Source organism: Diadema setosum, chromosome 9 (genome assembly GCF_964275005.1).
Source record: "Diadema setosum chromosome 9, eeDiaSeto1, whole genome shotgun sequence".
Lineage (NCBI taxonomy): Eukaryota > Metazoa > Echinodermata > Echinoidea > Diadematoida > Diadematidae > Diadema > Diadema setosum.
Genome location: NC_092693.1, coordinates 29,841,269 through 29,859,440, shown reverse-complemented (window position 1 = coordinate 29,859,440; position 18,172 = coordinate 29,841,269). Strand labels below are relative to the sequence as shown.

The 18,172-nt window shown below is 41.3% G+C and overlaps 1 protein-coding gene across 1 annotated transcript in view; it reads left to right on the top strand.

Annotated features, from left to right (window-relative positions):
- Positions 1–5,014, top strand: part of LOC140233292 (hyalin-like) — a 107,026-nt gene extending 102,012 nt beyond the window's left edge. The window contains exons 8-10 of the mRNA XM_072313401.1: positions 861–968; positions 1,743–1,904; positions 2,789–5,014. Of these exons, the coding sequence (XP_072169502.1) occupies positions 861–968; positions 1,743–1,904; positions 2,789–2,985 (467 nt within the window). The 3' untranslated portion in view covers positions 2,986–5,014. The remainder of the gene's footprint in view (positions 1–860; positions 969–1,742; positions 1,905–2,788) is intronic.
- The last annotated feature ends 13,158 nt before the right edge of the window (positions 5,015–18,172 follow it).

Below are 18,172 nucleotides of genomic sequence, written 5' to 3'. Positions count from 1 at the left end.
CGATTTTTACTTCGTGCTTTGGTATGTATACTGCTGCGCTGGTGTTCTGGTGTTGGTCTTTTGATCCATCTGTATAGATGTGGGTGTATTTGTTCCATTTTTCGTGAATAATGTTGAGCGTTAGGTTCGTTATGGCTGCAGTGTTAAACCTTGGCCTACTTTTTACTTATTTTATTACATTAACATCATACAAGTTAGTCTGGACAGAGATATCATTACTTCATATTTCACAAAGCACTGTCAACCATAAGAGGTCATTTAGAAAATGACAGAGAAGTTATAACTTAGGTAAAATGACAATGATATTATGTGAAAAAAAAAACGAGCAGAACACATTGATTAAACAAACACACCCTGCTATTGCCTGTGAATTGCATGTTACAAGAAGAAGAAAAAAAGAAGCCAAATGTTGCACTGTCCTTGTAGTTATACACCTTTAAGTTTGATGGTGATGGAAACTGTTCTGAATGATTATTTTGCAGTAAATGCTAAGCAGATAATGGACTTTGTGTAACACCAATATGCAAGTAAAACTGCAAGAACTAGCAGAACATTATCACACCCAGATACAATAAGTAGAATAACAAGTCCATTGATTGTTAAACAGCAATATTTCAAAAATCTTGTCTCCCAAAGCCTTGTTGTTTAAATGATATAATTATTCACTGATTCTTATTGTCAGGAATTTGTTATTTAGTCTATTCTTTCAAGAGATGAGTGATATGAGCACTAAAACTGAAATATCTTTCTCGGCAGTATTTACCAAAACTTTTGCTACGTAGTAGGAATCGAGATTGTATGTGGAATCTTTGAGCTACTGCAAAGTCTCACTAAAGTATGCCTGGCCCATTCCTATTCAGATGGAGATGAAAGCTGTCAGTGCAAGAATGGCGGATCCTGCTCACACGTGGGCGGAGGTGTGTCCTGTCTGTGCAGAGAGGGATTTAATGGAATCCTTTGTGAGGAAGGTAAATAAGAAACAAGGACTAACACAGCACCTTGGCATCATAAATGCAAAATTCTTTTCTAGATAATAAATGGCAAGCACTATCAGGTTTTCTGTTGAGTGTATAAGGGCTTGAGCCTCATTTGGCAATTGCCTCATTTATCCTCGCCAGAGTTAAACATACATGAATTTTTCATGATCCTTACCAGAGTTGAACATACATGAATTCTTTATGACTGTGATGATTCCAACTTTGTTTTGTGTATTCACAAAAGCTCAATTTGGGTTGCCAAATTTGCTAGACCCCGGATTAGTCTGTAATGATGTGTGCAATCAGCAAGAATCAATCAGAATCACTTCAGGTTAATTGATGATTGCGTTATTGGGAGCAGTTGAATTGAGTTTTAATATTACAAGCTCAGAAAGTATTCCATGCCATAATTACAGGGCTACAACTTAGCCTACTCAACAAGGGACAAACTGATGCTGAACAGGAAAGGAAGGAAAATTATTCATAGCATTATAGACTGAGATGCTACTATTTATGATAACATTTTACAAACTAACACTGAGCAAGAAAGGAAGGAAAAGTATTCATAGTGGTATAGGCCGAGATGCTACTATTTATGATAACATTTTACAAACTAACACTGAGCAAAAAAGGAAGGAAAAATATTCATAGCATAGTAGACTGAGGTGCTGCTATTCATGAGAACATTTCAAGATGGTATAATATCTATGTCAAAATATTGTGATCTCTATTGAGGAATCTTTGAAACAATATCTCATCTTCCAGAAGTTACCACTCATGCAGAGGTTCCAAACAGCATCCTCAGCCACGGAGTAGGGGCCTGCCATCCGAACCCATGCCTCCACAACGGTACCTGTCTGTACGACGACAACGGATCCCCAGTCTGTGACTGTCCACCACATTGGACTGGAGTGAAGTGTGAAACATGTGAGTACAAACATAAATCCAGAAACTTGTCTTCTGCTACGTTGCCATGGTGTTGGCAATTATGATGTTACTGATAAGACTTTCTTGCTAGATAATTTTTAACATTTATTTTGCCTCCACAGCTTGTGGAACCCTCATTACTTCTGTATATGTGAGTCCTTTCATGTGGTGACCATCTCAAAGCAATCTTCTGCATTTCACAGTAATAACTTACAAACAACCTCCATTGCCTTCTTGACACTTATGAAGATACATAGATGCTCTTTACAGATTTAGTGTCACAAGGTAACTGATTTCTCCGTCAAAGTGAATGAAATGCAGTCATACATAGTGCAATAAGAAGCTGTCTATGTCAGATTGTGACATTTCTTTTTTTTGGGGGGGGGGGGGGGAGGAAGGGGATCTAGCAATTGTTGAAGGTTTGAAGGTATAATGTCAAATTTATATTTTTTTTCTCTTATTTCAAAACTGACATAGCCGTTGAATGAGTTCAACATTTATAGTCATATTCTGAAAATTATGCACAATACTTGCACTAACTCAGATTCAGTGATTTTGTTTGATATTATCATTCACCTATTGTCCCTGGTGTTCCAGCATAACTTAGAATGATTCTTATGCATACAATTTGTACCATCATGTATTATGTACTCTTTTCTTTTTAAATGAAATGAGTTGAAGTAAAATGAGTTTTGTCAAATCAAAGTTACAGATTCACCTCGCCCATGAACATTAGATAAAGCTTTGATACCTTTGGGAGGATAAAGATTAGTGTGCTTGTGACTCATCTTCACAAAATATTATGATACGATTGATTTTGACTAGTATGCATAACCTGCATATTTTGTCTTCCCTTTGTCTTCTACACAATATCTTCTACGTAGATGTTGAGAACAGTACCGAGTTGGAGCCAGTGCAGTCGGACAGAGTCTACACTATCTTTGAAAGATGGATCATGCCAGCCTCACTTGCAGTGTTTGCAGTGATCATCCTAGTCCTGGCAGTAACTGTCTGCAGAATTATACCCCATGTGTCAGGTAGTGGAAAACCTCGTCCAGACGAAGTGGCCTTTGTCAACTAGAGAGTACATCTGGGCATTCTATGATGATGCGCCAAATGTATATACGGAGATATTTTCGTACACTTCATAACTCATGAATTTGACTTCAGACAGGCAGTCTAAAAGAAATGTGGCATATGTTTTTTGTTTTTCTTTCGTCTTCTTCTGCAGTTGATCTGTGGACTCATGTGCGGTAAGCCTAAAGTCTTCTGACACATCCAGATCTGATTCAGATAATTTTCAATCAACTGTGTGATTTTGATTTCACAAAGGAATTTGAAAGTTTGGCAAGGAATAAGTGTGAAGAGTGATTTCTTATTTTCGTACATGCCATTTTTTCTCATTTAGTCACTTTCAGAGTAATCAGTAACAGCAAGTCAAGATAATGTGTACTGGAAGCATTTTCATCCACAGTATGTCTTGTCAATTATTATCATACTTTTCTTCTGATATCATGGTGCACATCTGTAATACTCATGAGATGAATTGTCAACTGCAAAATAAAATCAATTATGTAGTACTTTCCAGCCATCTGTCATGGGTGCATTTTGAAATGTAATCATGATAAACAAGTAAATGAGAAAATATCAGTTTCCGAGACATGTTAGCATAGGAGTATATAAATGTAGGTGGTGGGAAGATTAGATATGGGTTTCTTTTGCACTTTCTTCCATGACATATGGTAAAGGATTTATGTACTTTTTCTTCGATAAAGTGGAATGCAAATTGAATGTCAAGAGAACAAAATTTGTTGGTTACAGAAAACGTTCTTCACTGCAAATTATGATACTGATGTAATGTACTTTTCATAACATTTATGCAGAAACAGAATACCAATTATACATCTGTGATGTCCAGAAAATCATTTCAAAATCTTTAGAGCACCCTCTTTTATTGCTCTATAGAAACAAACAATGAAAAAAGAAAACAACAACAACGTACAGTGGAATCGCATAATAACAAGGACCTCGGGACTGTGAAAAATACCCTGGGTATTAGATATGTTGTCATATCAAGTTTTGTCATACCTGTCTTCTTCATAATGAGATTTCATTGTACGACCATGTTATTCTGCCCATGTGCACACTTTTCTTCTGTCACATGAGCATGGTTACGTGCCAGAAAATTTGTGCTTCGATCAACAGCAGTATTTTCATTTGCTGAATCAACTTCAATGTGAAATGTTATGTACGTTCAAACCATTATTTTTGTTGTAATAGAGAGAAATATGGAAACTGGTAATTAGACTTGTACCAATATTGCACTCATTGTTGAGTAGTTTTCACCCATGGTCTTTCCGATTATTTCAACTTATACATTGTTTGTCATAATCATTTCTCATATTAGTTTCAAGGCAGTACAAATATCACATACCCGTCTTTCATGCTGTTGAGTTTCTGAACAGCACATGTATTACCGGACACTTTCATTAAAATATATTCCTAGATTTCTGTGCTGAAACAATATAATTGTCTTTGCCAGCATTTGCAAAAAACAAAAGACAACAAAGAGACAATCCTATCTTGCTGCTCATTTAACAAGGTTGCCTGAAATCATTCACCCACTGTTCTGAATCCATCGGAATTATATGGGCGGGTATATTTCATTCTAAAGCGATTACAATCAATGGCAATTAAGTTGGCTGGGTGAATCTTTTCAAGGAAGAACTCTCTTTTTTTTTTTGGGGGGGGGGGATGGCTTTTATGACTTTATGCAGTGAATTTGAGAGATTGTGACAAATTCACCATCTCACAAATGGTCTTTCACACTTCTGTCTTTCACTCTGCTATCATAAGCAAGTCATCTGCCATTCATTTTCCCATCCCTTTGCTGGTTTCAGTACTTGAAATCAAAATGTTTGTAATCAGTGGTCTTTCGGTGAATTGTGCTATTCGTTCTTTCATGTAACATGCTTTCAAAATATGTTATGAAATGGTGGTTTGATCCTTTTGTGCATTTGCATATGGAATGGTAAATGTATTTCTTTTTTTACTTTATATTTTCTATGAAGAAAGCAACACTTTTGAAATAAATCGTCACTCAATGTGAAGTGAATTGTGGGAATGCAGTATTTTCCTTTGGTGGTTTCATAACCTTGTGTTAGATTGAGATATTGTGAGAGAATAAGAGACAGCAAAACGTGAAAAGTTAGCATAGATTGAGGAAGGTTAGGGTGTGTGTGTATGTGTGCGTGTGTGTCTCTGTCTGTCTGCCTGTCTGTCTGTGTGTTTGTGTGTATTGAGGCAATGGGGGTAGGTTCTTATTTGCAATAATTGTTTGGATGGCCATCTCATCCTCCAGTCCCCCATAGTTTTCACCCTCATAGCTTCACATTTAGCCTAAACTTCAAAGTATGAGGGGCCTACAGCTATTTTTCAGGGGCAAAGAGTTTACTTTTGACAAGGGGCATTTTTTTTTTCACTGATATCTATTCACTTCCTGTCATATGATACAAAAGAAAGCAAATGGCATTACTGCAGTAAATAACCAAATAGAAAATCTTCATCCGTCACAATATAGAAAAAAAAAAATCCTTTGTGTGCAATATCTTTAGAACCTAACAAAGGAAATGATTGAAACACACATTTTGCATCGGAAAAAAAAGGAACCAGTGGGACTCAAACCTGTCATCTACTGTAGATGACAGGTTCGAATCCCACTGGTTCCTTTTTTCCGACATGTTTGTTAATTTACAGATCAGCAGTTGCGATCTTAACAAATTTTCATTTGTAGAGGGAGACAAACTGAAGAAACTCAAACCTGAGCTAGAAATAACTTGTTGCATTTCACAGAGTGACGGTACGGCGCAGTGCGCGATGTCAGAATTGTTTTGTAATGTCAAAATTGTTTTTGTTTTTTTAATGTGCCATTTCACACCGCGAAAACAAAACTGCGCACAATTTCAGAATTGCTTTATACTACAAAGTATTTGCAAAATGTCGCCATAGAAGTGGCGTCATTTTGCAAATAGTCCTTCATGGAGTGTCAAACATGCCAACATTCTGACATAGCAGAAAATACCCATAATAAAGTGAAGCTCTTTCAACCAATCAGTAGAGAATAGATTTTTGATCCAAAATATACTTTCAACTATTTTAGAGTGTTGGCCTGTTTGGCACTCCACGGTATAGGCCTACTATTTAGAAAATGACATCACTGTTTAGTACAACATTTACCAAATAGAAATGATGTCACAAAACGATTGTGACATCACAAAGCAATTTTGATATCACGCGCTTTTTCACACACTTTTTGAAATGCAACAAAACACTTGTGACGTCATCAAGTGATTATAACATTGCTTGCTGCTTCGTTCGGCCACTCTGTGAAATGTAACAATATCTGAGAAAGCAATTCTGACATCGTGTGTTGCTTCGTGCCGTACGATCTAACAAAGCAATTGTGACATCACAAAGCTATTCTGACATCGCGCTCTGCGTGCTTCCTGCCGTCGTCACTCTGTGAAATGTAACAATTTCACACTCAGACACACACACACACACACACACACACACCCTGCTTCTTACATTCTAATGAGGTTCTTTTACCTAATAGAACCTCTTTGGTACGGTCACTGCAGGATCCCTCCTCAGCTTCGCATCCACCACAGGGTTTTTCCCCTCACATTTCCCTTTCTTTTGTTTTATAGATATTATTCGAGTGAAGATGCTAAAAGCTATAATTATTTCACAAATAAGGATCCCAAGAGACAGACATAGACAAAAGAGAATTCTATAAATCATAGCTTTCTCTGAAGACTGCGTAGTCACGTGATAATCATTTTCCTCATTGTATCTTCGGGCGGTCAAATGATACCCCAGAGTTAAATATTATTGTTCCGCCATTTTCTCTCATGATTTTATCTCTCCATTGTGTTACTACGGATCCTAACCTATAATGCATTATAAACAACATCGTCAACTAATGAAAAATCATGTGTGAGTTTCTTCATTTTGTCTCCCCCCACAAACTCACACCTGAACCTTCACCCCTCTGAATAATATCTTTCCTTCATTTATTGAAAAATCATCTTTGAAATAACTACAGCAAAGATGACATAACGGTAAGATAAAATTGCTTGTTACCCTTCAATTTATCAGTTTTAGGCTAAAAAAAAAAAAAAAAAATCAAGTTTAGCAGCATTTGTAACTACTTAATCACATGATACACACGGCAACTGAACACGCACTATCGATTCTTCATAGCCCGAACTAGAATTCCGGCCTTAGTTATCACTACGGTGGAACCTTTTTACTTCTGATTAAGCTCAAAGGCACATTAAAAAGAAAAGAAAAGAACAGAAAACAGCAGATGTAGACTACTTGGATATACACCACAGGGTGGAAAGAGAGAAGACACATTACCGAGGACATATCTTTCTCTTATCTTGTCTTGTGGTTTTTTTTTCCCCCGAAAGTGTTGATCAAAATAAATGCACGACTCGTGCGGTTACGAAGATGTTAGTCTCATCATAGTGCTTTTGTCATGCTTTACATCCAAGGTATGCGTGCTTAATGAGTTGTCCCATGACTGATTCTTTTCATCGCAAAGAAGTGAAGAGAATGTTTGAACAATCCGTGGGTGTCCGGATCTATACAGAAACTTCTTAAATGATCCCGAGGGAGGATTTCAAGCAGGTTGACGTTTCCTCTTGTGTATACCCATGTTACCTTTGCTTTCTGCAAGCACATGTGCGCATTTGGCGTGATATAGAAATAATAGATATTATCTTTAATACTCAAGGATTTTCCTATTTTAGAAGTGTAAACAATGATACCTATGTACATCCGTGTGTCAATAAGAAAGATAGATGGCAAAGCTTTGACGGTTCAATTTTCTTCTCATGATGCAAGAGATATATATTATGTCGTGAGACTTTCTGAAAGGGTTTTCCACGTCATTTCCACGTCATATCCACAAACTTTTTACTGGTTAAACAGTAACAGATTAGCCCCCCCCCCCCAATAAAAAACAGAAACAAAATAAAACAAACAACCGAAAACTTTGAGAAATTCATAGTCTGAAGTAACACAATTAGAAGTGATAGGAGAGGAAACAAGTCGTGATCTTTATTAGTGGAGCTAGAAAGAGAGAAGAAGGTATAGGGGCTGTAGCCGGCCCCTTAAAATTCCCATTTTGCGTACACACTCTTTACCTGAAAGAGAATACACTGAAATCCTATAAAGAGAAAATAATGATTGAACATTGCATCAACTTGCAAAATTCAGCGCCTTTTACGTTGCCATAGCGAACTCCTTCTGCTGTTCATGTTTGTGCACATAATAGCACTCGAATTTCCTACGCCACAGACACCACAGGTTGTGTCAATGCAGCGTTTGGTATAGGTCGTGCATAATAATGATAATAATAATGATAATAATAATAACAATAATAATAATAATAATAATAATAATAATAATAATAATAATAATAATAATAACAACAATAATAATAAAGGTAATAATAATAATAATAATAATAATAATATCATGCTGGTAGAGATCTACATCTCTATCACCTAATTGAGAGGACGGCGCTTACCCGAAATAAGATGTCCTTGATTAATAGCCACATTTTCATCTATTGCTCTTGGTCAACAAACGACAGGTTGTTTCTCCTGTATCGAATGTGTGAGAGAGTTACTATGAGTGCAGATGCTGCAGCTGGAAACATTTTCACTATGTATACTATTAGGCCTACACATACCAAACTAGTACTGCAATATGCAAATACCAACACATGATAATTTATGTTACATTGACAGTTAGCAAAAAAACTCACGATAGCTTTCGGTATGGTTGTTAAAGCATTATAAACCGTTCTTTAACTGCGTCATGTAGAATCAGACGACCGAAGGAACTCACAGGAAAGCAAGTATTCTTCGTGATTTTCCCCCTGGAAAGAAGTCTCGTTTGATGTCTCCAGTCGTGAGTTGTGGAAATGCAATAAGTGAAGGCGATTGGAATGCTATAGTACTATTTATACGTTGTCATACAGATCGGAATCTTGCATTGTTATGATAAGGGGGTACAAATTTGGAAATTAGGAACCTTTCTTTTTTTCTTCTTTTTTTCTTTGAGGGACTGAAGCAACTGAGCGGGGAACATTTCTAAACGTGTTATACGCATACTAGATTGTATGAAGTCCTCATTTATGTACTATAGTAATCGAAATAATATCAACAAGTCGTCTAATCGTAAACAATGCACATAATTATCAAAACCAACTTTCGAAAAAGCGCGCGACCTAATGACCAGTGCATGTTTGCGAAGCGCGGCTCTTTTTCGAGCTCGAAAAAAAAAAATGCTCATGAATGGTACCCCCGTGAACAGCGTTTGGATCATTATTTTCATTATTGTCCCAAAGCGCTAATTCTCCCTCCTCATATTGCGGATAATATACGCACATCTTTATAGTCGCAAAGAGCTAGCCCTGCACTCATTCCCAGGCCCCAGTCACATAATGCTCTGCGTCCGGCGTTACGTCCCTACGTCCCGCAGGGTCATATACGTCCCTGCGGATGCCTGCGTCCATGCTGCGTCCCCCTGCGTTCACTCATCCGTATCTATCCGCGGCGGACGTAACCCATCGCAAAGCACTGTGTGACTGGGGCATAGCGAATTCAAGAGACAATGTCCGCTTCGGATTTCTAAGAGACAACATCACGATATAATCAGCTACGCTATTGTTTTTTTTTTTTTAACCGCTTAAACGAGTCGAGTTGCTGAAATCATCATGGAACCGCTCAGTCTGAACGGAAAGTAGTTGTAAGGCCTGCCTTTCTTTTAAAAAAACGGTCTATAGCAAAATAGAGGTCATTGAAGAAACATAATGAGAGGAAAGGGGAGTGAGTGGAGTATCATCATCAGGTGTATATAGACCTCCAAATACAAACCACACTGAATTTATGTTTTATCCGTACTTTTAGCTGATAAATATTTTGAGAATAAAAGTTGTTTTATCATGGGTGATTTTAATCTTAACTTTTTAGATTGTCATACCAACTCCACATGCCAAGACTTTCTCACGTGATGTTATCCGGGTCTTTTTCACCTCTTTATAAAGAAGCCCATACCACTCGAATATCTGATGTCACAGCAACTCTAATCGACAACATATCTGTTAATAGTTCCCTTCTTAGTATCACGTTTGGTATAATAATGTCTGATGTATCTGATCATTTTCCGATTTTCGCTGTTATGCCTCTTCTTATTCGCTCAATACAGTACTCTCCGCATAATCGGGTAGGCAGAGCGTTTCTTACCCGACCATACCCGATTAACAGAAGAACACGTCTCATTCACAATTGACACACACACAATGTGAATGTATACATGCATTGTACACTGCACGAAACACCTACACTGTATAGGCCTACTTAACACGTGTGTTCGCATGGCACATTACATACCTTTACACTTGCTCAGTCACGAGCAATAATTTTACACTCTTTTAATGGACAAATAATATGTCTTCAGAAAACTTTGCTTATATTCCTATAAACGCAAATAAAAAGAGTTTTTATTGAGTGCATATCTTGCAGACACTGAATAAGTTTGTAAGGTCTTTCGTAATATTGTGGTATGTTATTGTCCGATCAAACATTCTTGTCAATCCGCTGCAGATTGCGTTTTGGGCCTTGCCGTCAGGTTCTACGAATTCATCATTAGCAATTCCACAGTCTACTTCGTTCCCCTCTCTTCTTCCTTCCCTCTACCTCTCTCTAACTTTTTACCCACAGCTTGATGGCAGGCACCAAATGGCTTAATAGCAGTACATGTTACTTTTTGTGTCTTACTGAACATAACCTTGTGATAGTTTTAATGCTCAACAGTTTTATAATGTATTCCAAAGGAGGATTTATAAGCAAATCATGTTCTACCCCGTAAACATATGATATAGCTGGGCCACAATCATGGTTCACATTTTAGTACAGTTTTTTTTTTCTTTTTTTTTTCTTTCTTTCTTCTTCTTCTTCTTCTTCTTCTTCTTCTTCTTCGTTTAATAACATAGGCATTCTTATTTGGTACCATTCACTCGCCTGGTCTTATCTTCTATCCGTTCTTTTATGTTTTTTATGTGTGTGAGGATGAAGTCGGACTCTAAGACTCAGTGAGAGAATGAAGGAGGCATGACTGCTTTGCTCTGGGGTCAAAACGCAAGTGTGCTTTATTCATTGTTCTCCGGTATTAATCCAACACATTTACATTTGATGTATCACTGTACACTATATTTACAAACATGACCCGGTGACTTTCCGGTGTTGTTTACAATATATTGCTGATATGGCGTGATGAGGTGATGATAAATGACGGGGAGAGCGGAAAGGAAGTAGGAACAGAAAGTAGCTGTCGGTGTATCAAAGATCATGATGAGAGAAAGAAACCAGAGAACGATAAGAACTTGACAGTGGAAGGGTGGCGGTGAGATGGCTGACTATGGAATGAATGAAACATGCTGTTTACTGCTACACCATAGATAGTCACAATATGTCTCGTGCAGACACAATATCCCTTCCCTTCTTGGAAAAGAAACACATCACTAATGTTGTCTGTGAGTGAAAGGATAGCCAAGAGTTAAGGAAGAGCAATAGACATAGGAATATAGAGTCATGAGTGATCATCAAGCAAATTACGATCATGATAAACTGGAACAAATTTTGTTTTGCATGTCAAACTTCAGTGGAATATGAATCCATGCACTGTTGTGTTATGTACTTGCATGTAACGATATTTAACATATCAACTCGTGAAGGTAGAAATTAATACATTGAAATGTACTTTATGATCTTGATATGTGTACTCTGCAAGCTTGAATTTTGGTTTACCAACAAAGTTGTATCGCAAACATGAATATACATCGTATTTTAACCATAGAAACGGGAGATAGGTTATAGAGAGTAAAAGGAAGATAGAATTAAGGCAAATCTGATGTCTGTTTTTCAACACGAATACAAATATTTTTTTTTACACATTTGTGAATACTTCTGATAATACGACAATACACGAATGAAATGTCATACGAGCAATGTAATGTGAATTTCATTACAAGTATATAAACAGGGTTCATAATGAGTAGTCTTAACTTTAGTCTGCGAATACACATCTTATAAACATGGATAAACATGGTAAAGGGTTACATTTCGATCACACATCATGATTGAACAGTCAGACTTCTTTTGGAATCCTCTTCTTCTTTTTTTTTTGAGTTCTCTGTTGAGAAGAGTCGGGCATTCATATATTTACAGTTATTTAGTTATTTACAGTTCGTGTGGCACTGATAGCTTTCCGCTGAGTGTTCCTTTATTTTTTTTCAGTCTACTTTAAGTCAGGAATTCACTATAGCTCATATGAGTGTTCACATGATAACACCTGACCTGAAATATGTAAGTCTGTCTGGTGGTCGCGATTGTCTGTGCGATCGTCGAAGCTCTACTCCGTTCTGCTGCGGAGCGGTATGACGATCACGCTGCGTGTCATCGTGAAGGTCGAAGTCGGTGTGGTCGTCGCGTTCTCGCGAATCTGGCTTTTGTGGAGCGGGGAATTGGCGTATTTGCGACATGTATCTCATCGCTGTCTCGCTTCCCCTGCGAAGTTTTACGCTTCCACCTTTTCTCGCGATAACTACCCACGGTTTGGGGTCGAATCGCGAGGAGAATTTGTCTCGCTTTCTCTGCGTGATGATAACATGATCCCCTGGGTTGACATTCCGTGGTCGCGAGCGTTTCTTGTTGTCGTGATACGCCTTCATGTTCGCTTTGTATCGCTGATCGTGTCGTCTCGCACTGGCGTACGCTCTGCGAGTTGGCGTTGGCGTTGACGGCAACTTCGTGCGAAGCTCTCGATTGTATAGGAGCTTTGCCGGTGTCGCCAGTGTTGCCGGATGAGGCGTTGAGCGATAGATGAGCAGAAAAGCTAGTATTGCTCGATGCCAATCACGGTTGCTATTTGTCGCTGTTCTGATCGCTTTCATGAGAGTAGCATTGAATCTCTCAACTTCCGCGTTTGCTTGTGGATGGTAGGTTGTGACGCGGCGGTGTTCGACAGCGATCGCTTTCATGTATTCCGCGAACTCCTGCGAAATAAACTGCGGTCCGTTGTCCGTCACGATTTCGTCTGGAAATCCATGCTGCGCGAAGATTTTATCTAGCCGCGACGTGATCACTTGCGATGTCGTTGATCTGAGGATTTCAACTTCTGGCCACCGCGTAGCTGCATCTACGATGACTAGAAGCGTTTCTCCAGTCGGTAGAGGTCCACACAAGTCGATGTGGAGTCTGCTCCACGGAGCGCGAGGCATGGGCGATGGCTGGAGAGGCACAGAGGGAGGAGCTGGCATCTCAGCTTGGCAGGCTGAGCAGTTTCGAACTAGTGTCTCTGCATCGACATCGATTCTCGGCCACCAAACTTTCGTGCGTAGGGCCTGCTTCAGTCTCACAATGCCCTGATGCGGCTCGTGTGCGATGTCGAGCGTTTGCTTCCGCAGCACAGTAGGGATGACGATGTGAGTTCCGCGAAGAAGAAGACCATTCTTCGTCGATAGCTCGTCGCGAACTCGTTGATACGCGGATAATCGCGGGTTGTCGGGCCACTTGCCTGTATTCACCGCATCGATCACCTGTTGGGTTTCGGAGTCGGCAAGGGAGGCTGTGGTAGGCCTAATTTGTTGTCGCGAAAGTGCTCGTGGTATTGCGTACGTCAGAATTGCGTCAATGTACTCTTCTGCGATATTTCGATCGCGATGAGGTTGATCAATCGGTAGACGTGACAAAGCATCAGCTGGTTTGTCTTGCCTGGCATATGCCTAATCGTGAAGCGATATTGCTGTAGGCGTAGGGCCAATCGTTCAATGCGTGCGTGTGGTCGACCGTGCGGTCCGTAGATGTATAGGAGCGGCTTGTGGTCGGTGTGGAGAACAAACTCAGTTCCGTACAAGTAGAGATGAAATCTCTCACAACCCCACACGACAGCTAACGCTTCTCGTTCGATTTGCGAATACCGACGTTCCACATCAGAAAGCGTGCGACTAGCATACGCTACTGGGCGTGTTTTCCCGTTGATCGTCTGCGTGAGAACAGCACCAAGACCGACGGGGCTGGCATCGACTCGTAGCTCGGTCGGTGCTCCCGTGACGAAATGTGCCATGACTTCCTCGCTCGTCAGGGCATGTCGAAGTCGGTCGAATGATTGCTGCTGCTCAGGACCCCAAATCCATGGCTGGTCCGCGCGAGTGAGTCGGCGAAGGGGCTCGGCAATGGTGGCAAGATTTGGGATCAGTCGCGCACAATAATTCACTAACCCCAAGAACGAGCGAACCTCTGAGGAGTTTGTCGGCTGTCGAGCTTCTTTGATGGCCGCTATTCGAGCGTCATCGGCTGCGATGCCGTCTCTCGAAATCACGAAGCCGAAGAATTTGATTTTCGGCACCCGGAAGATGCACTTCTCCGGATTCACGGTGAGGTGACGGTCGCTGAGTCGTCTCAGCACGGCGTGGAGGCGGGCATCGTGCTCGGCGATGTCCCTCCCGAACACCACGATGTCGTCCGAGATGTTCTTTACGCCTTCCAGTCCTTGCAATGCGGTCTGTATGGCATACTGATAGGCCTCGCTTGCTGATGACAATCCGAAAATCAGTCTCTTATAACGCATCACACCACGATGTGTCACGAATGTCGTTATATCTCGTGAGGTCTCTTCGAGTTCAATTTGGTGGTATCCCCACTTTAGATCCAGCTTAGAGAATACCGCGGCACCGTTGAGTGCGGTAAGGGTCTCGTCTAGGGTGGGGATCGGGTGGCGCTCTGTTTTCACCGCTATATTGGCTTTTCGCATATCTACACAGACTCGTATGTCCCCAATTGGCTTTGGAACTACCACAAGCGGGCTCGCCCACGATGTCGGGCCTGACACAGGCTCGATGATGTCCATGTCGATTAGCTCTTGAAGTTTTTTGTCCACCTTTTCACGGAGGTGAAACGGTATCCGACGGGCTGGCTGAGCAATAGGGGCTATGTCCGGATCAACATGTACACGCACCTTGTATTCCGTGAGCTTGCCGAAACCTGCAAAAACTTCTGGATATTGACGCTGGAGGTCATCGACGTGGTGGCTGGCAAGATGAGCGTCAATGTGAACGGCGCTGGCGTTATGATTTGTCTCTTGTACACTCTCGTCTGCGACTCGAATTAGCTGTAGCGCTGCGGCTGTGTCTCGCCCAAGAAGACATCCACTGCTTCCGTGCACGACAACGAATCGTGCTGTCGTGGAAAGTTGAGTCGAGCACGAAGTCCTAGCGCTGAATTCCCCAATCACTGGCATGGGGTTGTAGCACCGTACGGAAACAGGCGAATATGAGTGGGGGTCAATCGCAGATCAGTCGTTGATGCGCGGCCTCTCATCCACTCATATGTGCGGGCGTCTATTATATTTACCGACGCTCCGGTGTCGACCAGCATGTCGATTTCGATGTCCGCTATTTTGACGCGGGTCTTGTTTCGCGACTGCCCAATGGTGAAGAGACGATGGGTGTCCGTGGCAGGCGTTTCACCAGTCTCACTGCCGTTGTCGTGGTGGCTGGCGATCTCGTCGTCGAATGGCTGGAAATTACTGAGTTCTTCAGCCACTGAATTCACGCCTTTCGAGCTGCTGCTGCGACAAACTCGAGAATAGTGTCCGATTTTATGACACTTTCTGCACTCCTGTCCTCTAGCTGGGCACTGTTGATCTGGAGGTTGATGTCCGTTGATCCCACAGTTAGAACACGGTCCAAAGTTAGATTGGCGCGAGTATTGTGGCGCGTATAATCCTCTTCCTCCTCCTTTGCGGTGTCGACCGCGATTTGAGAACCGCCGATCACGCCTGTCATTAGGCGCTCGATAGCTCTGTCTAGCAGTCACTTCATCTACGTGTTCAGTGGAGGGGGTCGAGTTCTTCATCTCCATCGCCGAGGCCTGTTGATCGGCTGCTTCCGCAGCACGAGCGATAGAGAGAAGACCAGTCAGCTTAAGGTCCGGCTCTCTCAGCAGTCGACGGCGTAGCGACTTGGAGTTGCATTTGTCAATGAACTGATCTCGAATGTGGTCGTCCTCGTTGGCACCGAATTCACACGTGGAGGAGAGCGTCTTAAGCCTCATGTAGTATTCATCAACAGACTCGCTGTCACGTTGCTCACATTGGCGGAATGAGTGTCTCTCGAATGCAACGTTTTTCTTTGGCACAAAATAGCCTGTCAAGGCTGAAATAGCAGAGTTGTAAGATGTTCCCCCATTCAGCGTGGCAAAAAGCTGCTGCACATCTGGTCCGACGCAGTGAAGAAGAATTGCCCGTTTTGCTGCATCTTCTGTGACTCCCGTAGCTGCAAGGTAGTACTCGAATGCCGTTTTCCACTTCGACCAAGTATGCGATGCTCTGGCCGAAATATCGAAGGGAGCAGGCGGAGTAAGCATCCTCGTCGCCATTTTTTATGTTTTTATGTGTGTGAGGATGAAGTCGGACTCTAAGACTCAGTGAGAGAATGAAGGAGGCATGACTGCTTTGCTCTGGGGTCAAAACGCAAGTGTGCTTTATTCATTGTTCTCCGGTATTAATCCAACACATTTACATTTGATGTATCACTGTACACTATATTTACAAAACATGACCCGGTGACTTTCTGGTGTTGTTTACAATATATTGCTGATATGGTGTGATGAGGTGATGATAAATGACGGGGAGAGCGGAAAGGAAGTAGGAACAGAAAGTAGCTGTCGGTGTATCAAAGATCATGATGAGAGAAAGAAACCAGAGAACGATAAGAACTTGACAGTGGAAGGGTGGCGGTGAGATGGCTGACTATGGAATGAATGAAACATGCTGTTTACTGCTACACCATAGATAGTCACAATATGTCTCGTGCAGACACAATACGTTCTCCGTTTCTTTTTCACAAACACTGACTACCTGCTTACAGCCAAACAAGCTTGCTTTCATGTAGGTCCCGTAATACTTGCTCTTTGTTCAACCCCATTCGATTTCGACCAGTAATTCTTTTTTATTGATGTGTTGTTACCATGTATATTGTTCGTTTTTGAACGTTGTTGATACCATCTTATCCACAAACGATTAACCTCCACTACCAGGAAAACTTAAACAGGAATTGAATTGAGTTGCCTGCCTGCAAGAGCAGTTGTGAACTGGTAGTCAACAGACTGTCTCTGTCTCCGTGGTCTTCCCAGGTGAACAGTTGGTATTGACATTAACCACTCCCCGCGCTTCTATTATTATCATTCAGAACAGTGGATAAGAGAGAAAGAGAGAGAGAGAGAGAGGGAGAGAGACAGACAGACAGAGAGAGAGAGAGAGAGGCCTTTACAAAAATTTCATGTAAAAGATTGAACAAAACATTAAAATGGGTGTTGGCTCTTTCACAACGGCATTCCTTTGTCGTATTGGATGGAGGGGGTCGTGGCACGAATGCCAAGTCACAATAGCATCCTAATACGAAGGAACCCTGGCCTGTGGATTGGTTCAGACATTCTCGTGTAGAGTCACATCACATATCGGTAGTGCTTACTGATGTCCCTTTTCCTCCCTGCCGTGGAACCACACACATCAGTTAGCTGGTATTCTTCGCAACCCTCCACACGCCTGTGACATGTAGCTCCACCCTCCCGCTGTTGATACCATCTTATCCACAAACAATTAACCTCCACTACCAGGAAAACCTTAACAGGAATTTTTAACCGCGTTTCGTCCGTCCGTGGTTACGGCGCATCGGCATCGGCAGGGAAAATGGCACCAAGTTGCGGGCTCCTTCTGGTGGCACTGGTGGCAGTTGCCTCGTGGCAGTTCTCGGCAGCCCAAGAAAGTAAGATGTCTCGATTGTCAAAGCTAGTGGTGGTATACCACAAGGGCCCCTAGAAATGCTAGATGTTTATACCTTTTACACTGCAAGACCATTTTCTACGTTGCTTACATAGGTGTGTTATGACAATTCAACAGCAAAGGAAGAAACGTATACATTTTCGCAAATATTGCATGACGTATGATTAACACACACAGTGTACGGGATTTAGATGGCTGACTATTGATGCATTTTGAAACTGTTATCCATAGGTTAATTCCTGCCTGTTATTTCCGTATCCTTCGTCAGTTTTTTCTTCTCTAAACAGGACATGACAAAAAAAGATACACTTCATTAGGTGTAGAAGGCAATGGAAATATCTCGGCAT